Source organism: Bactrocera tryoni, chromosome 1, assembly GCF_016617805.1.
Source record: "Bactrocera tryoni isolate S06 chromosome 1, CSIRO_BtryS06_freeze2, whole genome shotgun sequence".
In the NCBI taxonomy this organism is placed as follows: domain Eukaryota; kingdom Metazoa; phylum Arthropoda; class Insecta; order Diptera; family Tephritidae; genus Bactrocera; species Bactrocera tryoni.
The window spans coordinates 88,854,848-88,878,896 of record NC_052499.1 but is presented as its reverse complement, the minus strand read 5'-3'; the positions used below and the strand labels follow the sequence as shown (position 1 = coordinate 88,878,896).

General features: G+C 37.7%; 1 protein-coding gene and 1 pseudogene across 4 annotated transcripts in view; both read left to right on the top strand.

Annotated features, from left to right (window-relative positions):
* The first annotated feature begins 2,115 nt into the window (after positions 1-2,115).
* Positions 2,116-14,106, top strand: LOC120780500 (annotated as a pseudogene).
* Positions 14,107-14,375: 269 nt separating this feature from the next.
* The window catches only part of LOC120767072 (guanylate cyclase soluble subunit beta-1), a 106,191-nt gene continuing 96,517 nt past the window's right edge, over positions 14,376-24,049 (top strand). Inside the window, exons 1-2 of one of the 4 annotated variants that reach the window (XM_040092933.1) lie at positions 14,376-14,519; positions 20,592-21,346. In XM_040092933.1, coding sequence (XP_039948867.1) covers positions 21,344-21,346 — 3 coding nt within the window. In that variant the 5' untranslated portion in view covers positions 14,376-14,519; positions 20,592-21,343. Of the gene's footprint in view, positions 14,736-20,591; positions 21,347-24,049 lie in introns of all 4 variants that reach the window. The other 3 variants (XM_040092931.1, XM_040092930.1, XM_040092932.1) reach the window with 3 other exon arrangements.

Here is a 24,049-nt window from a genome sequence, read left to right as displayed (position 1 = left end):
ACTCATAACAGTATATTTTTGTGCCTAAAATACAATTGGGCAAAAACCGTCTGACCTTACCTCAAATGATTATTGATTATAAGTGAGGTACCTTAATGCAACCCTGGGAACATTTTTTTGTGAGTGGCATAGATATAATCGGATATATAGATATTTATAACTCAAGAACGGCTGAACGATTTTGGCTGAAAATTGGTGGGGAAGTAGCTTAGAATCAGGCTAAGGACATAGGATACTTTTTATCTATTTATGTTGAAATTCAATACAATTCATAAATACAAAAATTATATTTTAAATCATAAGCATTTCTTCAAAATTCATTTAAGAATCATTTGAAAATGATTGGTTCACAAAAAATACTATTTCTCCTTAGCTAGTAGTCATAATCTAAATAATAGAAATCATATAGATGGTTTAGTAGTACTAACTATGTATGTATGTATCAGCACAGTAAAATGTGGACGGGTCCTCTAGTACTAAATATAACGATTTTCGTTTTTCCAACAAACTTTATGCCTAACTTGTCGGTTAGTGTATGAGTTATATATAGTATATGTAAATACATATACTTATAATATATACATTTTCTTAGATTCCGATCCTGTGGTTGACGTTTAACATCGTAAGGTAAGTAAGTAAGGCAAGTTGCAAGAGTATAAAAAGTTCGCTTGCACCCGAACATAACCCTTCCTTACTTGTTTATATTTATTTTCTTTAGTTATTGATTATTTGTGGAAAATTTTCAGTTTTGACGAGACCCGCTATGCCATACAAACTACAACAAAAATGTTTACGATGACAAATTTTGCTTTTGAAATAAATCAGGTGCCGGGTGAGAAGTGATCAGAGCCGTGCCCACTTCGGCGCGCCGTTCCAAAAATGTACACAAAATAAAAGTACACACATACCCGCAAACACAAGTGCGAATATGCAAAAATAATCTGTGTAATTCGGAATTTACTGCATAATAAAAATTAAATACTTAATTGCCGAACACAGGTTGATAGTCCGGTTACGCACACATTCCTGCATATAAATAATAATATTCATTAGAGCACTGCAAAAATATTTAAAAAGTAATCCAACTAAATCACCTACAGACATGTACCTTCGGCTGCTATTCTATGCTTGAATGCTCGCCGTAATTAAATAAAGCCACGCTCACTGCAACTTTGTTGCAAACCGCGCACACACACATATGTACATATGTATGAGTATGGTTTGTTCATCGATAGTTCGAAGCTTGGCGCTACAATGAATACTTAAACTTGCATATATTCATATTCAGGTGTACATGTGTGTGTGTGCCATTGCAATTGCGATAAAATATTTAAAAAGCTGTTTTCTTTCTGTCACTGGCGTTCGGGGCATATTTGCAGCGGGAGGAGACTTGAGCCACCGAAGTGCGCAAACACTGGCCAGCGTGGTAAGTGTATCAAAAATCAAGCGCCAGCGCATTCAGCAATAATTGCGCAAGGAGATGTTTGACGTACCTGAATTTATGTGCCGCAAAAATGTTGCAAGCACAGGTTTAATTATTTGAACGTTATAAAAATAAAGACCTGAATGTGTTTACGCATGGCACGCGCACGAAGCGCTTCAAATGCAATACGGAAATGTTCGACTAAATGCGAGAATTTCCAGACAGCGAGCGCCTGCTTATCGGCGCTACAAGACCCTGCTTAGTCTAATTAAATGTTCCTAGACACGCATTAGTTTCGCATTAAATTTACCGCTCATTGGAGTGTGCGAATGTCAAATTGTTGGCTGCGCCTGCGCGGCAGTGGCTTTAGCTTTTCGCTTTGTTTTTGCTTTTGTTTGTTTCGCTCGTTTATTTTGCATGTTTGCATGTTTGAGCGTTTGTTGTCTGCTTTTGATTTCGCTGTTTCGCGCGTGGTATCCGGTTTTGGAGAGCGTAACTGAATTTAACCGCCGCTGAAGTGCATTAGCAAAAGCAGTCGGTTCATGGTTATTGCGCCAAGCTGACGTACGCTGGCTCACGCTGCTCTCACTAATAGCGCCCGGACACGAACTGATGAAGGTGAATGGCTTTGGCTGAAAGGACTCGTCAACGTTTGTAGCCAAAATAACGGAAAATCAAATCGTGATATACTTTATGTGTGACAGTGGTGAAAAGCACGAATATTTGTAAACAAAAACAGTGAGTGTAAGAAATGCAAATTTGATAAAAAGTGTGTATACCATATTCAAGAAAACAGCCATATTGCAATCAGAAAAGAAACGTTCTTCATTAAGCTCCCCTCATGGGCATGGATACAAACTCATCGAAGACTTTTGATTTCTGCTAAACAGCAAACTACATATAAACAAATATTTTTACCATTTATGTATTGACAATTACTTAAAGAAGAAGCCGATTGCTGCTGGATAAGTAGAACGGTAAAGTATCTTTTCGCCCTTATTTTTTACCTAACGGCTTGTCTTAGCATAAATAGAATCACCTGGGACCACATGAAATAAATTCGAGGCTAAAGTTATCTCGATATATAGTGCTAGTTTCGAAAGTTTTGTTTTTTGTACTTAAAGAATATTCAGTAAGACCCGCAAGCCACTTATAGAATTTGAATTCGGTTTCACTTAATTAAACCCAGTTTATAAAACAGACTAAAGATGCTATATTGGTGGTTTGCTGAGACATGAGACATAATTATCCATGCAATCGATGTGTGAAGTTTATTTAACTTAAAATTTATTAGCACACCTCTTCAGTGAAAGCAACATTGCAATGAGCACTTTATGTCAACAACAACAGAAATGAAACGCGAAATGGCAGCGACAAATGACAAATGGCTTTTCCAAGCTCTTCGATCGCATGCGTCGCAGACACTTAATGTCAACCAAAGTAAGTTTAATGGTTTCCTTATGCGTTGGACAAGACCGTGAACAAATAGCTATCATTAAAAAATAGGTGTAAATCGGAAATCTAATAGAGCCGCACACGACTGCACAGCAACGCTGCTACATTTTTTGGCATGCTAAAATATTTACAGATTTTTCTGAAACGGGCGTCAGATTTGCAAATCTAATAAATGCCGAAACCCGTTCGCTTCTGATCGCGCATTTACCAAATCAACGTCAATGGCAACCGGTGGCGTATGTATGTGTGAATTCATAACTCGTAAACGTATGAAGCATAATTGATCAAGTGACCACACGTACAGTCATAAAAATTTGCATAACGGTTTCAGAAAGACTTGTCCGGCAAATAGGCGGAGAATTTCAAACACTCAAAAAGCGCTCACGTGCCACAAAGACAACAAATGTGCTCTGATTTCAATAATAAAGGCGTGACGTAACGGAACGCCTAGGCGGCATGTTGACGTATGAATAACGATTTGTTTCCTCCTCGTGCTTAACGAGTGGCTAACGTCTTTATTAAGTGGATCATTTTGATTTTTATTCTTTTACATGCATCACTAAATAATATCCATTACTTGACATAAAGATTTTAGACAAGCATTACAGCAATTATAAATTAATTACACACATGCAAAGGCATACGGAGTAGATATGTGTCTTTACCTCCGATGTTCGAAATATCTCTTATTTAGGAGGTCATATGGGTCGGTACTAAATAAAAAATTTAGAAAAGGCCACTCCTTTTTCGTCTGTCGAGATGAACTGATATTTATTTAATAAAAATAAAATAAATATTCACAAAAACCTCTCCTTACAAACTCATATAGGCCCATTCGGCATCTTCTATCGCATTCGAATATGTAATGAATTGTTACATAAAAGGTATTTATTATGCTCCGTTCCCTTTTCTGCAACAAAGCTGATTTTAGACGGCTAAAATCGCGATAAAGACTACATCGTTTCTATTCCATATATTAGTTAGTGGGGATCTAAAACTGTTCTGCTGCCACCTGTAATTATTTTTTAGATATCTGAGATCATGTTACAGAACCACCAATAAATGCTCACAATGCCGAAAGCATATACTCTATAATTAACAAAACTTGTACACAACAGCTATATTTCACATCTAACCACAATGTCTAATATCAATTAGTTGAGTACTTTGCTCATAAATTCGCTTAAATAAGCTTAAAGTGGCAAATACGAGAAAATTCAAGCGCTAATTCAAATTCAATTTTTCATACTTTTAACGACTTAATTTCCTTGCAACCACCGTTAGCCACTATTAACATGTGTTGCATTCTGTCAAAATAACTGAGTTCGGCCACTTTCGGGCGTGAGTAAACAGACAATAAATGTTGCAACCCGCAATTAAGGCACGATAAACGCATTTGAGCATTTGGCGAATGCAAACAACTCATGCAAATGATATTGCCGGTGAGCAGTACCGTTGGCTATGAGCCCCTCCCGCCTAAACAAGCAGCACTCTAGAACTTCTGTTGGAAAAGAGCGACAGAAGTGTCCGCTTAATCTGCCGAACCAGCTCGTATTTTTTAAAGGTTCGAAGAAAAGAAATATTTTCGCAAAATTAATTTCAAGAACAGGTTAGGCTTAGTCACTAAGCCATTCACTTGTTTTCAACAGGTCTCATTTACATGAAAATTACGTGGAATGGTGGCGCGCCTTCTTTTTATACCCTGAACAGGGTATATTAAGTTTGTCACGAAGTTTGTAACATCCAGAAGGAATCGTCGGAGACCCTATAAAGTATATATATAAATGATCAGTATGTCGAGCTGAGTGGATTTAGCCATGTCCGTCTGTCTGTCCGTCTGTCTGTCTGTCTGTCTGTATATATACGAACTAGTCCCTCAGTTTTTAAGATATCGTTTTGAAATTTTGCAAACGTTATTTTCTCTTCAAGAAGCTGCTCATATGTCGGAACGGCCGATATCGGACCACTATAACATATAGCTGTCATACAAACTGAACGATCGGTATCAAGTTGTTGTATGGACAACTTTCACATTTGACAAGATATATTCACAAAATTTGGTACATATTATTTTCTAAAGCAACTATGTAATCTCCGAAGAAAATGTTCAGATCGGTTAACTATAGCATATAGCTGCCATACACGCTGAACACATAGTTACTAACAGAAATGCACCTGTGAAGGGTATTTAGCTCCGGTGCAACCGAAGTTAACGTTTTTTCTTTTTCATATATAAATTACTTTTGGTTTCCAACTCTGGGTTGAACGAGGCGGCTTTTTTCTATTTTCTCTAACAAAACATTCAATGCCAGACCACCGACAACTTTTGCGACAGTTTAGTAGAATGAGTGCAAACTCAATATGAATTCTGATTGTGATTTTTCAAAATTTATTGCATTATATGTACTCACATATATACTACTATGATCAAATTGAAAAGTGAATTTTTAATTTATACTTCGCGTGATCAAAGTCAAAGAAATGGTCCTTGAAAACCGTCGATTGACTATTAGATACATTGCTGATAGTTTGGGCACATCATTTGGATCAGTACAGGCGATTTTGAAAGAGGAATTGGACTTGAGAAGAGCCAAATCTCGAATAGTTCCAAAAGCGCTAAATTTTTTCGAAAAAGACCGTCGTGTTAGCATCTGTGAAACAATGCTTTCTGACTACCAAAACGTAATGAAACACATCTAAAACAAAACCGAAAAAACCACCTCAAAATCGCTCAAAAGTTTAAGTAATGTTGACAGTTTTCTTTGATTATCGTGATGTGGTGTATTATGAATTCCCTACGCAGGGCCAAACTGCCAACCAGGAATTTTATTTGAGTCGTCTACGTGAAGCTATTCGCCTCAAGAGGCCAGAATTGTGGGCCGAAAACTCATGGTTTTTGCATCACGATAATGCACCATCTTATACTGTATTGGTTATTCGAGATCATTTCGCCACATTATCAACTAATATCGTTCAGCAACCACCGTATTCGCCTGATTTACCTTCGTGTAACTTCTGGCTGCTCAGTAAACAAAAAAGACTACTCCGAGGACACCATTTTGACTGAATCGAAGAAGGCTCTGGTAGCCATCACGACGGAGAATTTTTCCAATTGCTATGATGACTGGAAAATTCGTTGGCATAAGGCATAAGGCACAAGGAGATGAAATGGATTTGCTAGAATAAATAAAGGAGTTTTCTGGTTAGCTTTGTAGATATCTGAAAATTCGGATTTTCTGTGTATAAAAATGACGTTATTTGACATCCATGGTATTAATTAAATTTAAAGCGGCATTTGTGTTCTTATGGAATAGATGGTGAAATCAAATGTATAGATAAAAGAAAAAAATATCATTAGAACTGAACGAAATCCATTTCTCTCTGTACGGTGTTGTTAATAAATGACATTTTGGCCACATATTTGAATAGAGAGAAGTTAAATTTTTGAAGTTATTCAATGTTTACAAGGCAGGAAATATGAATAATAAAGTATGTACGTAATTTGGTACATTTGCACTTCGAGGTTAACACAAAAGCGAATGATTCCACAACATTTATCCGATGTTTATCCTTATTGTATGACTAACTAATGACAAGGTCTTCGTGACTTCTTTCCGGGTTTTATGATAATTAATATGAAGATCCTACCTTAAAGTGCGGTACATAAATCGCACGGACAAGTTAAGTGCGAATTAGTGTGGGAATAAATCAATAAATGATCTTTACAATTTAAGTAGATTAGCTAGAAGCCACAGTGAGCCTTAATCATTTAATTAAATTAATACATGAATTTCCTTTTAAAACAAGTTTGAAGAGAACTTGTGATTATGAAGTAAATGAGCCTGAATATCTGTAATTAACCCAAGTGAACATACTATATTGCTTGATTCGGTTTTGTGATTACCTATCGTCTGATCTTCGAATTTTTTTGTTGTGTAATTTTAAAACTGCAGCAATTAAATAAAGGCTTATATATTCGCTTACTAGTTTTTATAGAAACCCTCGTCAACTGCCGTTGCAATCATTCCTCCAGTGCCACAGCTCTTGCTAAAATTCTGCCTTTTAACTACACGTGGTTAATATTATTTTGTTGTTCGTTTAGGAATGTCCATTGTTCGTGTGCTGATATATACATTTAACGGTATAAAGTACAACGCAAGCAGTTAACTCCGGAATATGTACAGACATATATAGTACACACATACCAACTTTCCTTGGGGTCATGCCTCCGTCCCGCTGTTTCAGCGGATGTACTTTGTTTTTTTCGTGCTCACTACAGCTGATGGTTAACTCTATGTTTGGGCAATTAAATAACACTGCAGTGCATAGCTTAGGAGTTTTTTACCAGCTCAAAATTTTCAGCATATGATTTTCGGCACAAACGGCAGCAAGGATGTCAGAGCAAAAAAATACACGAACACAAAAAAACAACAAATAGATGTTAGACGCCAAAACTGACATATGAAAACTTGAAAAAGTCACTCGAACTATTCAAACTTTAAATTTGAATGTTGTGGCGCGGTGCTCAAGTGCTTAGCACAAACTTCAACTTCGCGGCAAGTTGCGACAGTCACGTGCAGCCAGTGCCGGGGCAATAAAGCGAGCATAAATGGAGCTACCGCGAAACAGTTGGTCAAACGCCTACAGCTTCAGTTCGCTTGCCGGTCGGACACGCTGCAATGTGTACATTTTTACTTATACGTGAGTCATGAGAGGTTTGAATATATCGACACTTTTGATCTACTTATGTAGGTCGATTTAATATGTATGTATGTAGCTCTTGCATGCCATTTACTGTTGTTTCTGTGGCTTTTGTTTGTCATAAGTTATGGAGCTAGCAATTTATCTCTACTTGAAGTGCGGCATTTTCAAGCACAACTCCTCGTCCAAAGTCACTTAAGTTATTGACAAAGCCTTTCATATATTTCGACGTGAGACTTGAATTTTAACGAGGCTCCTTGAACCACCAGTCGAATCCATGTTCCAGCTATAATCTCTTGTTCATATGAAATGAATACCTTTTAAGGGCAGGTATGAATGTTATATAAGATGGTAAGATGGTAAGGTATGATGTTTTATAAGATCACCAAACATACGTAACGGGTTGTATAAACGTAAGTCTATAGCTATTTCTAAATGGAAGCAAACGGCCTGGTTACCCCTCTATGCTAGTAAACGAATTCCCAGATTTGAGACGACAAGTGAATAATTCACTTCAACTATTTGTTTCAATGTAATAAATTTAAATTATAAAATGCATTCCATTTATCGTAGTCTGACAGCTGTCATTATTGCTTTTGCTTCATGGTCTCCGAGCCGCAACACTTTGCATTGAGACATATCCATCAGGCACATATGTATGAGTTCGCACAACGTTCGATACCCAAGAAATGCCTGATGTTGAAGCCCACAGGTGCGGTCACAACGTTTAGATTTGCAAATATTTATTGCTGTCTCTAATTGGCTTCATTTATACTATATATAGTATGTTTAGCATAACATATACTTACCTGAAAGTAGAGCAAGCGCACACACGACCTGCCGCAATTATTTCATATAAAAATAATAAAATATCAATACAAGTATCTCTTTCAGTTCAAATAATTATATGCAATTTATTGCACAAAATAGAAAACCGTTCTTTTGCGGTGTAAATAGAGCATGGCTGAGCTCAATTCTTAAAATATGCAATTATGCTTATATGTATGAAAACATTGTTAACTTTTATTTTTATTAGTAATGAAAACATTGTTAACTTTCATTTTTATTAGTAATGAATTCAATGTAGAAGGCGGCCGCACAATGTTCGCCCAGAAATATAAAACAAACTTCTATTATTCATTAGGGAAACCCTACATTTCTGAACTATTTAAGACTTGAAAATATTGAAAAGTTTCTCTCCTAGATGATGTCTATTAATGCTTCGATGTCAAATCAATTATTCTATTAACTACCAAAGGGTATATTAAGTTTGCAGGATGTTTGTAAGACCCAAAAAGAAACGTCAGAGACGCCATCAAATATAAATGATCAGCGTAACGAACTGTATATACGTCTGTATATGTTTGTATTAGTCCTTCAGTTTTCGATGCAATCGTTCTTTTCTCTCCAAGAAGCTGCTCATTTGACGGAAATGCCGATATTGAACTATAGCATATAGCAGTCACACAAATTGAACGATCGGAATAAAGTGGTTGTAAGGAATATTCTGTGAAAAGTTGTATATGAAGTGATCCATTTCGCGGTTGCTTATTCTTTTAAAGAAAAAACATAGAAACTTCAAATTTAAGGGAAAAGTTTGTTTATCATTCGAAAGAACGTTCTTTGGCATTTATTTTTTGATGATTTTCTCTTTCAAATGTTGGCCGTGGCTACGTCTCAGATGGTTCACCCGTTAACAGACATTAGATTTTAAATACCTTCACAGGAAATAGTCTGATGGTGTGATTACATACTGTCTTGGAGCTCAATAGACCGACCCAAAACGTGAAATTTTTTGCTTACCAAAGTGTTCTCTCAATAAATCCGTTGAATAATGGGATGTGTGGGAACTGGCGACGTCTTGTGGAAATCGAATGTCGTCGAGATCACGAGCTTCATTTTTAGGAATCAAATAGTCGGTTATCATGGCGCGATAACGGTTGTTATTAACGGTTACGTTCTCACCGGTATCATTTTTAAAGAAATATGAACCGAAGATTTCACCGGCCTACAAACTACATAAAACCCTTGTTTTTTTGGATGAAATGGCAGCTCTTGAATCTCTTAAAGTTGCTCTTCGTCCCAACTGCGGCGCTTTCGCTTGTTTACATACCCATTGAGCCAGGAGTGGGCCTCATCGCTGAACAATATTTGGCACGAAAACCTCGGATCTTCTTGGAGTTTTTCAAGAGCCCATAGAGCGAAACGATGTCTTTTGGGAAGGTAGAGCGGCTGTCATTTGTACGCTTTCAAGTCAATATTTATACGACTGTTCGGCTGCTGTATTTTCTTATCTGCGTGCTGGACGTGGTCTATTTGATCGAATATGTTGACGGTAAGTTGAGCGAAGCGCGCGAAGCACATTCTTAATAGAACGTGAAGTTGAACAATTAGTAAACGTTGCAAATCTTTTCATGATGAAATAATAAGCAATAGGGAACAAAAATAACATGAAAGTTTGACACGACTCACGCTTCATCTATCAAAAAAGGGTATTCAAAAAAAGTATCTTTACTTGGATTACCTGTTAGTTTTTACAAACCAAATTAATGCCTTTTGTTGTTTTTGTTACTATCAGCAAGAGCAGTTGGTGGTCCACAACTTCTGCGACTCGTCCTCATTGAGAAAACCCAAAACGCTTTATCTCATATCTGGTTTGCGTATATTTCATTATAGTATAAAATATCTCTATTCTAACATTTCAGTTACATTGTTATAAAAATATGTATATATTGACAACAGTGTTGCATTCACCTGAAAATAATTTGGAGCAGTTTTTCGAGTTTCAATGGTTTGCCCCGCAGAAAGCGTATAATTTTCAAGCAAAATAATGTTTTCCCATGGAAGTAGAAAGTGCGGCTCTGATATCGAAAAACAAAAGCTGTGAATACACACACACACTCACTGCAAATGTGCACTGACTTATCAATATTTGTATGAAAGTTTCCATTTTCAATGTTAATTGAATTGGTGAGCCAAAAAGATTATAATTTATTGGATTGCTTTTTGTTTATTTTTGGGAAATACTGCTGAATGCTAGTGTTATTATAAATATTATATGTACGTCTATTTGTATACATGCACATATGCTTATCTATGAGGGGATTCGTCTGCTCAGCATGCGCCGCAGGGGCTACGTGCAGCCAGTGCAGGCAGTGGTCAATTGAAAATTGCGATTTGAACGAAACGTGCGCTGAAGTGACCATACATACACACATACGAGTATTTCCATAGTCACATCTCGGTGCTGACATATTTATGCCGTTTATGCTTATTGAGCGCATGTAATTCGATGAGAGTGCAAGCTGGCTGTGTTTCCGTCCACGATCTATTAAATAATAATATTTGATTTATGCATACATATATATATATATATATATATATGTGTATTTGTAAATAGATTTGTGTGGCTTTCAACAATATTTCCGTTTGTGCCGCGGCTCTTACAACCAACAAATTACCCGAGTAAGTGTCTGTCTGAATGGTTTGAGCTTCAGCGGTGAAGCAAATGTGTTAAACTGCTAATATTATAATTTTTTTGAAAATGGTTTAAATATGAAAAAAGAAAATTGCTTATTGCTTGAAGTAGTGTCTGGTCTCTGAAACATTTGTGATTGTGAAAACTTGTTGCTCAGTCAATTTTTCAATTTTAGTTGATTTAACTAAAATAAAAGTAATTGTGTAATATAGCAACAACAACAGAAATTAAGTAGTAATAATATCAATAATGATTTTCTAATCATTGCCTTACTATAAACAACAGTGGAAGCAAATAAATCTCAAATGGGGTATACAAATCGGTAGTATTTGAGCTATAAGCCATAAGAAAACATTTTGTTCCATAATATGGTTAGGCTTTTCAACGACTTTTGAAGAATATTCTAACCAATTCTAATATTTTTGGCATATTTTACTTTGAGATGAGTAACTCCATGCTAGTAGATGTTTTAGTAAGCTCACTTTCTCTACAAGTCCCTGTTTGAAGTTGCACTGAAATAAAATATATTATTTTTAAATTCGATTAGTTCGCTATGTTGATTGCAAACAGATCGTTGAATATATATATTTAGTCATTAAAAGAAGTATTTAATTTGTAAAATCAATTAACTCACCAATCAACAGACGTTTTTATTTATATATGGTGCCGATAGTTAAAAGCACAGCTGTCAAAAATTCTGTCACTGCTTGTCATATACCAAATCAGCGAGGCGTTTAATCGGCCTGCCATAAGCATTTGCCATAGCAAAAGGGGTAAACTGAACGTCAATATGTGGCGCGTTCGCTCCGGTTTCATAGTGACACTGCTGATTGTCCACAACGTGTTATTAGGCGGGTTTAGACCGGCGCGCTCCCTGGCCGTTCGATCCAATTTGGAAATTGTTAAGCAATGGAAGCTTTTCTCGTATGCATTTCCGCAAAATGCACCCGTCTCCGACCCCAACTACTACAATCCACTGACTATAGTGCCAACGAGTATGACAGTGGGTTATGACCGGATTTACATTGCTACACCCAAGCTTTTTGCCGGCGTGCCGACAACCGTCAGCTATGTACCGAAGTCGGACTACAGCGAGTCACCGATCTTGCGTGTAAGTGCTGCATTGACTGCCGCAATCAATCAAAGTTACCCATTTTCGCACTTTAATTCGACAATTCTCATATATTTACTCACTAATTTGTAGTCGTATCCCGACTGGTCGTATACGGTTAGCGGCCGCAGCTCGTTCAACTGCAGCGATTCATATTTGGTGTCGGTATATCGCATGCGCATCGATTCTTGCAACCGTTTGTGGATCTTAGACGCCGGTGTCTCGCGCACCTTCGAAGACTCCGAGCAAACTTGCCAACCCAAAATACTGGTGTTCGATTTGAATACAGATCAAGTGGTTCGACGCATCGACATTCCAGTAAGTAGCTTCAAGTCGCGATAGTATCGTTAATGTTTATTGGGAAATGTTCCTTTACAGAGAGATGTCTTGCGCAACCAGTCGATCCTCGTTAATTTGATCGTTGACGAAACGACTTCTATTTCAGGAACATGCGACGATGTCTTTGTCTACATCGCGGATACTGTAAAACCTGGTAAGTTTGAAACTCCTAGATTATTTACAATAATATTTTTTACGTGGAGGTGTTTGGATATGTGGTTCCGTTATCTTTGTTATTCCCTGATATATATGACATAGTAGGTTTCGTTTTATGACAACGGAATAACATGTAAAGACAATGCCCTGAAAACAATAAAGATGCGAGGACAGAGTTTTATACGTAATGCCCAGAAGGCATTGCTATATTAGTCAATTAGGTTAAGAAGCTTAATAATAGTTTATTACCTTTGAAACTATTCCATTTATTGATCAGCGATAATTGTGTACGACGGAGCACGTGATATGATGTGGCGACTCTCACACCCGGCTATGTGGCCCGACCCCGACCTGGGTTTGTTTCAAGTGCTAAACGACCGGTTCTTCATTATGGACGGCATTATTGGTTTGGCTTTCGACACAGTAAACGGAATTCTTTATTTCCAACCACTGGCCACGGACCGGTAAGAGTTTTTCTTGATTAAGTGGAATTAGATTAAGATATAAATTAAACTTAACACCGATGAGATCAAAATTTAATCAAGAAATGCTTCACAACAATAAATTAATTTAATTTTAATTGCATAAACATTTGCAGCATCTTCTCCATAACCAAAGATGCCCTACGCGCTGGACCACGACGTTTGCATGACATTTTGCCGATACGATTCCTGGGCAAAAAGTCCTCTCAAGGCCTTCCACTATATCTTGCGCCACAGGATGGAAGCCTGCTCTTCAGCCCGGTTACGGAGACTGCGATTGTGTCTTGGAATCCACAAACAAAGCAACAAGCGGTGCTCTTCTACGACGTAGATGCGCTGCAGTTCGTGGCCGATATAAGTGCATCACCATGGGAGAGTGGCGTAGTCTATGCCATGTCCTCGAAATTTAACCGTTTCACACTAGAAACGGCAAACAAAGATGAGATCAACTTCCGGCTCATGCGATTCAAGTATCCCAGCAGAAGTGCTGTCTCCGCGCAGCGGCTCTTCACACCATCTGATCAAGTCAGAAGTCCACTCTATACAAACGATGAGAATTTGAGTGCTTTCAATAGCACGGGTTACAGGAGCGGGGCCGAGCGATTAGTACCAACACATACCCCAGCCTACAGCCTTGAGCCGAGTGCAAAAATTTATCAGTTCCAGGGCGTTAGACATGGTCTGCATGCGTCCAGCGGAAACAGTGTGCCGGCAGCGGCAAACATTTTTCAGCTCAGTCAGCTCGGCCATCTGGGCTACAGTTACAGTCTGGGCCACAGCCGTAACTAAGTGAAATATCTTCTTTTATGAATTGCGAGAATGTAATAAATGTACGAACTACATTGCTTAAAAATTTTCATCTGTAAATATTGTTGCTCACATTTTGTTGTTAAATTATTCTGGTGGTTTATGATTTTCCGTAAGGTTAGGCAAATAAAAGTCATTTTACAAAATTAAAGAATCATTCTAACTTTAGTTTAACAGTCGCAGTGTGATTTCGGCCAAGCGCTGGTGTTCTGCCCCTCCTGGAATTGCTTATTTCTCTTTGCACAAATTAAGAGCGCACGAGCGCTCCCTACTGCGCATGGTTCGACTCCTTTTCGATGTCGGCTCTCTTATGCTCCCAAAAGCTCATCATCCTTCAGCTGCCGAGCATCCTTTTGAGTCGCAAATCGCACTGCAATATTTATAGCGCAAACTGCGTGGAAAATCTTCAGTCGTTGACGGCTCTTTGATGTGCGAATTACCTGTTTAACGGGAAACAGTGACAAACGAATAAATATAATATTGAAATAAAAAGTACACAGAATCCAAATATTTAAAACGGTATTATTCCGTTGGTGAAAGTCTTCGTCGCTTCGGTCACTTAAAGACGTAAGCTGCTAGACATCTCTCACACAATCTGCGCGTTTTCCTTTCTCATGAGTGCTTGTCGCGTATACGCCACCGTAACGCATTAGGGCGTGTGATAAGATGGTTCCACACAAACTGTGAACAATTGTGAATACACAGATGTCTTCATTTTAAGCAGTTAGTGAATTTCGATGTAGACAAGAATGTAAGCAACAAGTTAAATCAAAGGGCTAAAATGTCAGCTGAAACATAAATAACATAAAAGAATACTTAATAATTGTGTTTGCATCTTTCCTAGAAAAATAATGAAGGATTTTAAATAATCAAACACAGAAATTATATAAAAAGCAAGTTTAAGTAATTGTCTCCAAATTGCATGATAAGTTCCTTTGAGACATCGGGAGTTTGGCTCCGTAATTTTATGCTGTATATTCCTCTATGAAAAATGACGGTGTTTTGTAATACTTACTTAGTGTTCTTACAAAGTGAAAAAAGGTGCGCACGGTTTTAAGTAAATATATTTGACAATCCACTTTGACAAAGTGTGTGACTAAATTCATTTACTTTTCTTTCCTCAATTGGATCTAAAACGACTTTTAGCGTTTCTGGTGAATTACCGATAACTTAGGGATTCTTTCTCCAATTAAAAAAAATCAATAGAGACATGCACAGCTAAAATAATAAGAAATATGCTTTTTCGATGTCTACTCCTGGAAAAATTCTTTTTCAAACTCTAATTTAGTGAAATTGATCACCGCTTTATCGCTTGCAATGGACCAGATTTATGTACATACATACTATGTGCTTGTCAATTTTTCAATCTCAGGCAGTCATAACTATCGGTATTGTACGCGCAATAATAATTTATCTCGCCATTTGCTGTACTATGAAAGTCATTTATCATCGCTCGGTGTTTACTCGAATCGAAATGCAAGCAGTGTCTATAAAATTAGATGATAATCACAAAATTAACTGTAGCTCGGCAGCCGACCATTGAACACTCGCAAATATTGCAGCAACAATGTTTATTTTGTTTGCAAAACCGTTTGTTAGCTCCGGCGACAGAGCAAAGCCAATTGTCCGCTTCACTTAACAATAACACCAGTCCAGCTGTTCATACACCCTCGCGCACCCACCCACACACATGTGAATAATTGACTAGGTGGTCTCTGTACTCGGCTAGTTGCTGGCACATTGACGTTGTTGTTGCCATTGTTGCACTCTTCACTTGTCATAGGACATTCAAGAAGGCACGGTGCTGGGACTCAAACATATTTACCTCTGAATGCCAAGCTGCGTACAATGCACTCCCATATATTCGCATGTTGGTGTGTGGCCGTGTGTGCAGGAATATGTAGTTGTTTACATTTGAACACTAATGCCGCCTGTTTATGTCATGATAGAACAGTCGCGTCGCTTGCTTACACATTTAATCGCACCACAAACATTACTTGCACTCTTCGCTTTCCCTACACCCCTCAAAGGTCACGATTGCCCCAGGTTTGCATTTAAAATGTGCTCCACTAGAGTAGTGGGGTGCTCCCGAGTAAAGCGCAACATATAATATATGGAATATGAAATAAGAAGACTGGATCATAGCCGCTAACTAGACATAACTCAGGGTGATCCTTTAGTTTTTGTTTGTTTTGGTTGTTAAACGCAAGCCTTTGGGGTGAGAGAGCACTAAATTGAAATTTTTACCGCACTTGTAGTTTGGCGTGTTGCCGCTAATTAGATACATACTTAAAATTAGTATCGAATTCGGGTTGTTAAATTCATAATTAAAAATAAAAGTTGTCATTCTTGGGCAGAGAACCTGGTCCGATATTTCATTTCAGTGGGGCATAGGTCAAAGTTCTTCGTCAAAAGTAGATTTTATACAAGAAAAAACGTTAACTTGGGTTGCACCGAAGTTAAATACCCTTCACAGGTGCATTTCTGTTAGTAACTATGTGTTCAGTTTGTATGGAAGCTATATGCTATAGTTAACCGATCTGAACAATTTCTTCGGAGATTACATTGTTGCTTTAGGAAATAATATATACCAAATTTCGTGAATATATCTTGTCAAATGTGAAAGTCTTCCATACAAGCATTTGATTCCGATCGTTCAGTTTGTATGGCAGCTATATGTTATAGTGGTCCGATATCGGCCATTCCGACAAATGAGCAGCTTCTTGAAGAGAAAATGACGTTTGCAAAATTTCAAAACGATATCTTAAAAACTGAGGGCCTAGTTTGTATATATACAGGCAGACAGACAGACGGACATGGCTAAATCGACTCAGCTCGACATACTGATAGTTTATATCGGATGATTTTTTAAGAGCTTGATAACTTTTTTTAAAAAAAAAACGCATAAAATTTGCAAAATCTCATCGGTTCTTTATTTGAAACGTTAGATTGGTTCATGACATTTACTTTTTGAAGATAATTTCATTTAAATGTTGACCGCGGCTGCGTCTTAGGTGGTCCATTCGGAAAGTCCAATTTTGGGCAACTTTTTCAGTTCTTCCATTTTTGGCAACAAAAAGTTTGTTAGCATCTTGGTTGACATGTGGTTTCAACAAGATGGCGCTACATGCCACACAGCTCGCGATTCTATGGCCATTTTGAGGGAAAACTTCGGAGAACAATTCATCTCAAGAAATGGACCCGTAAGTTGGCCACCAAGATCGTGCGATTTAACGCCTTTAGACTATTTTTTGTGGGGCTACGTCAAGTCTAAAGTCTACAGAAATAAGCCAGCAACTATTCCAGCTTTGGAAGACAACATTTCCGAAGAAATTCGGGCTATTCAAAAAGTAAATGTCATGAACCAATCTAACGTTTCAAATAAAGAACCGATGAGATTTTGCAAATTTTATGCGTTTTTTTTAAAAAAAAGTTATCAAGCTCTTAAAAAATCACCCGATATATACACTTTATAGGGTCTCCGACGATTCCTTCTGGGTGTTACAAACTTCGTGACATACTTAATATACTCTGTTCAGGGTATAAAAATATACTGTTATTAGTAAAACACGCTCTCCCATTTTCATTGAGAGCACTCACATATTGACCAATATTTTCGATAAAAAGTCAACTAAAGGTACTGGGGCCCACATATTCGGCTTGAACAGTATTGAGTCGATTAGGATAATTCTTGGTAATAACGTGGCACACTGCAAAAGAAAGAGTTTTTCGTCGCTGCATTCATTGGTGCCATATTTGTGTACTGGAATGTGAAAGAATCAGATGGAATATAGGTTGCATAATATGGGAAATAGGTGTGGTTGTAGTCTGATTTTCTATTTTTTCCCACTATAACATAAGAATATAAGAATTTGGTTGAAATCGGTAGAGTCAGTTCCAAAATATGGGATTTCACCTAAAAGTGAGCGATGCCTGTTCTATCGTATAATTTCGACACTATAAAGCCCTCGTAGGTCATCCCGTATGTAAAATTTACTATCTCTGATATATTTATTATAGTTATTGATTTATCTTTTCTAGTTTTTAACAAAGCCGTTACATGGGAAGTAGGTGGTGACATCAACCGATTTCACCTATTTTAACACTATCGCGAAAAGGGTTGGAAAGAAGTGTTTTATGCAATTTTTGGTGATAAAGTTTTATGGTTAAGAAAGTATTAAGTACATAGTACATTAAATTTACTAGAAGGTGGGGGCACGCCCACTTTTAAAATATTTACAAACCACAAGTGCCTTTCCGTAATGTGATTCGTTGTGTCAAATTTTAGTTCTGTATCTTAATTTATGGCTTAGTTTTGGCACTTTATACGTTTTCAATGATTGTTGTTTTTTGGGCGTGGCAGAGCCTAAAACGAGATTTGCGGGATTGTCCGCATAGACCTTAGACTTTGTATATCCTCACAGGAAAAAGTCTAATGGTGTGATATCACACGATGTTGCGAATGCTGCACTCAGTACCGATTATGTTGACCATAAGTAAAGCGAAGCGCGCGAAACACATTCTTTATAGAACGTGAATTTTCGTAACAAAGTTGAACGATTTGTGAACGTTGTTCAGGCGTAGGTTTCTCCCTGATGAAATGCCAAACAATACTGAACAAAAATAACGTGACAGTTTGGCACGACTCACGCGTGACCTGACAAGAAAAAGGCTATTGAAAAGTGTACCTTTTCTTATAACACCCGTTATATGCGTATACGACCCAATATCTATCTCGACTAGTTGTAGTTGATACAAACCACCATTAGGTGAATAGAAGAGTATAAAATTGATTTCCGAATTAAAAATATTGGTTTTCGGTTGTGCACATTTGTGTTTATACATACTTACATACATGTTACATAATCTAATATTTAACTGAAAATTTTCAAATTTTGCTTTTGATTTCACGAAAAATTTATTTTGTTTTATCTAAAGCTGAAACTTATTGCCATATTGAGTCGCTTTTCACTCTCTTGTCGGGAAAATGAACCATTTTTTGCTAATTTTAAATGTTAGAAAAAGCACCATAGAAACCTGCATAAAACCACCGTTCCATCAAATTTCTATCAGAAATCACAAAAAATGCTTTAAGGAAAAAACCAGGAAAGCTCTGACAAACATAGATTATGCTTTGTTTCAAAATGCGATATTTCAGAATCTTGCACTGCCTGAGATGTCTCTTCGAAAGACAAGTTCCAAATAGAAACAAATGGAAAGGCGAACCAGTGGCAGATAAATGACTTTGCCACAGCTTAGTATTGAAATTGGTAGAAAGTTAGTGTGACAAATTTAAAGCGGAAGGAAATCATTGACTTTGGCTTGTGTCAGCGTTTGGCTTGTTTGGTCGTATTTGGTACTTATGTATGCGATTTAATGTTTGGCCACACCTTTAATATGTTGCCACACGAGCATGAACATGAATATACATAGTACATATGTATGTATGTACATATATGAACATAAATAGGTGGAAGCGTGGCTTTGTGCTTTACGAAGAATTGGCTCAATTTCAGGCAGCCACAACGAACTCGCTAAGCCAGAGGAACAAGCGCTAAAGACTCGCCTGTTGTTGCACACCATTTGGCAGAGTAGGTCATTGACAACCACCGAGCCGTCGTGAGCTATTGTGTGGCATCAACAACAAGCAAACAGTATGTTCATAGCAACATGAGTAATGCGGCACAGACAACAGCACCGCTAACAATAACGGCAATGTTCTTCCATAGTTACACATATATGTATATGTGCTTCGTATATATGTATGTGTTGTAGTTATAAATACTATGAGTATTGTGGAAGTTTACACAGGAATTACATGAATATGCAAGTAAGGGTGTATGTATGTGTGTGTAAGCGTTTTTAGTGTCGGAATGCTTTTTCTTGATTTATTCGCATCCTAAGCGCCAGCAGCTACAATCGATGCAACGTTTGTATATGCCACAGTGGCCACACACCTGATGGAGGTAAATATGTCTTCCTCAGAACACTACTTGTACTTGTTCATGCGATTTTCCACACGAGCTTGCTCATGTAAAGAATAATCCAGCTCACCTCTGGCAACATATTTCTGTATGCTTACATATACATGCACACATACATGCATACATGTATGCATGAAAAATGGCACGTCTAAGGCCGCTGAAATTAACACAACGAACTTGCTCACACAGCGACCGAAGCGGAAAAATCGATTTTTAAACGCGAAAACAAATTTTAAAGCGCACCAAAAGGGAAACGTGCAGCCAAGACAGTCTTTTGTGCAAAAAAATTACCCGAAATAGAAAAGGGACTAACAGGTCCTCGACCAGGCGGTGCTTGAGTGAGATTTGAGCGAATTCAATTCGTCCTAAACATACACAAATTGGTGCTCCTTAATGTGGTTTATACAATCAAGAAGTGCTAATGAGCTTATAGGCATATTTGATATAGAACAGATTGAACGAGCTAGCGCGAGGCTCTCTACGCTAAGCTAGCCAGAAGACGCATTAAACGGTGTGAGCCTCTAGGCTATCGCAAACATTTTTTTAATTATTCCAAGAACTCTGTGTTTGATGTCCTTCTGACGGATTGAGTAAGCACTCTACTCTACTGCTTCAGTAAAAAATAGATATAATAAACTTTTATTTCTCATTTCAGCAGGAAAGTGAAGCTTAGAGGGCAATTTAAAAGTAAAAGTGTAAACTAAATCGAAAGCAATAGATAAATTAAGAAAAAAGCAAACAAAAACAAAATAAAATAAAATAAGAAACTGCAACCAAACGAGAGTGAGAGAGACAGAGAGGGAGGGAAGTGCATGCAAATGAGTTGAAAAGTTTTCCCTAGCCAAAGCACTGCAAAAAATAGTGAACAGTTCGCCGTTCCATTGAAGTCACCGATAAAATAACGGTGCATAGTGTTTCCGGTCTGCTTAAAACAAAGCAACAACACAAAACATGAAGTGAAGTGAAGCCGGAAAATTGCTGAAACCGTATCGACCCGTCGGCGTGAGTGTGCAAGTGCAAAATGCAATGGTGAAAATAAACTTTTGTTTGTTTGTTTGTGTGCGAGTGTAGTCACAGCTAAGTCTGTCATCCCGTCGTCCCGTCGCTTATCGCTCGTTCCGCGTGCCTACACGCCGGTGTGGCTCAATAAAGTGACGAAAATCCTCTCGGTCTCGACATCTGCGCGCGACAGTCGATTCGTGCTCAACTGTGCAAGTGACTCAACAAGTGCGGAACAGGGTTTAAACTCTACGTTTTATTACCCTTAAATGGGTGGAATAAAATATAAGAAATACGAAGCTTACCTGCAGACCAAAATTGAATTTATGCACGAGCATATGTTCCAAAAGCGGAGCAGTTAAATTACGGAGTTTCCTTTATCAAACGATTTAGCCACACCGAACCAAAATGGTGAGTAATTACGATTTTAAACAAATATACGGTTTTCTTATTTATTTTACCAATTTTTATTTGCTTTTATTGCACATATTTTGAGTTTATCATATTCTACTCAGATCCTTTTCTCTAAACAACTACATCAAGAGTAATTGATGAGGTTTTTTATTTTTGTTTGAAAAGTGGAATATTTGTGTCAAAAATGAACAAAGCGCTATTTAACAGTACTTTCGAGCATTAGCTATCTATCTATAAGAAGTCCTCCGATTTCAGACTTCTCCAAAAACAATCCTTATACTTATTGAAATATTTTCCAGAAGTTTCCTTCAGTCGTTTTAGGCGGTTTTGTGGATAGCCAACAGAAGTCAATAAAATATGAAAGAAACGATGGGCAAATAAAGGACAGCAGTCCAAGTGGAAAAAGCCAAACCAAGAACTAATCACGACAGCGACAAGAGGAGTGCTAAATAAAGCAAAAGCGACGTCAGGCCGAACCGATAATAATTGCTTGCGCTCAGGGAACACGCGGGTTACACTAGCCGGCGGGCTGCACGACTGGCCTTTCCATGCGAACACCTTCAAGGATATGCGCAATCAATTCGTTATGATATACCATACACTAACATATGTACATATGTCTGTGCATTGGTGAACACATTCAAAGTGATGAGGTAAGCAGTGAGCTCGGGATTAACGCCCGCGCCATAGGCCCCCGTTTGCGGCGAGGGGGCTGCTTGTGAATGGAAAATTGCGAAAACTCTCAACGCATCATTGCGAAGGCGAGGCAGAATATACAGCTGATACATTTATATCACACAACACACTCACACATATACGAGTATATAGTTTATTTGCGTTAGTAAAAGTTTGAAAGTCCTCGGCGTGAGGGGAGAGCGCTTGCGGTCTACGCTCGGATTTTAGTTTTGTTTGTTTAGTTTAAATTTTCACATAACTGTTGTAATATCGAAGTTGACAGGGTAAATGATTTCGTGTTTCTGTATTTCTTGCAGGTCGTCAGTGTTGTTGCTCTTTGCGGTTGTTGGCAGATACATTAAGCTTTAATAAATATTTATAATTCATACTCTCGTCGGGCATTAATGCGTTCATATATATATATATATATATGTGTGTGTGTGTGTTTGAGCATAAGCGGGCAGAAGGTATGAATAATTGACTGAGCGACTGAACAAGCGATTAAGCAGACAGTCTACGCTTCTGCCTTGAACTTTTTGCTCGCGTATTTGTTTTTGTACATTTTCAATGTCAGTAAACAGCGATGTGGGCTAATAATAAATGAGAAATGATGAAGCAAAATAGACTGCTGACGGGTTTTCGGCGCCGAGATTTAAATTTCACATCTTCAATCGGCTAACCAGAAGCCCTAACAGCGTGCTATATACATATGTGCAGGAACACATACAATTTTACCCTAAAAGTGTAGTGCAGCAGTGAAATTGTAAGTGCGAAACTTTTGAGTTCGTAAAAGGAAGTAGTAACTGAAATTTTTTCCTTTCCTCTTTTTCCTGAAATTAAATGGAGCAGAAAAAATGCGTAAAATATTGGAGTTTCATTCAAGTCACAGAAATACTTATAAATATAGCGCATCAGAGCAATTTTACCCAGCACGACTTGTTTTTCCACCCACCAAAGCGCAATTACATACACTCAATTTTAAGCTGTCCTCTAAGCTATCATATCACTAGTAAACCGGATGTAAGTATACACGAGTTATTTATACACATAGCTGTATATACAATAATTTGCCGGATACAATGATATTGATTTTTGAAAATAATAAATAAGAATTTTCATCGGAACTTTTAGGACATCCGGTTTGATAATTTAACTTACGCATATTTAGACACTTTAGTTCTTTTTAGTTTCGATTAATTTATTTGTCGATATTTGGACCAGCCATAAAGAACTTCTTATTAGAGCAACTAGTTACCCAAATTAATTGTGTTAATATATTGGAGTTACTACCACGTTTTCATGCGGCGAAGTATCCAAAAAGACCGTTCAGAGCTCGCATTCGTCACAAGAAGTGTGCAGAATATGTAAAGAAAACTTATAGGTCTACATCGCAGTTCTTCAACGGGTCCATTGCAGTGGTCGATAACTTGTAGTCTTTTTACTTTTGCTTTTGCCTCTAATGGCACTGCCTGTGATCAAGTTCACCTTTGAGCTTCGAACGTCTCACGACGTTGTCGTTATTCAAAAGGCCTTTGAATCTACCTATCAAGCACTCAATAAGCATTTCCATTTCTTTGGTTTTCAAAGCACATACTGTTTCTGGAAGCAACAAACTTAGTTGAAATCTATCCAATACTTCTCTAGAAAATCGCGTCTTCAAATCTTCGTCGATTGTATCCAACAGAGGAATGTACACTGAGACCCTGTAGTATAATTCGAAAGTGCTCACGCGTTTCGCGTTTTGTTTGTCGGCCATAGATTCTTAGTTTTTCTTCGTCAACTTTCAGTTCTTCAACCATTTTTTTCGTATCATATAACCAACATTGTATAACAATCAATCCGCAAAAGACAATTTTTCATTTGAAGCGCCGCATAAACCGTTTGAACCATTTCTGCATTCTCGATAAAAAGTTCCACCACAATCCGATATTCTCTAACTTCTAGAGAGGACGCCGATTAATACTAGGGTTGTCAGCTGCCTAATGACCATATCGGACACCTATTCTCATTTGTTAAGTGACTTGG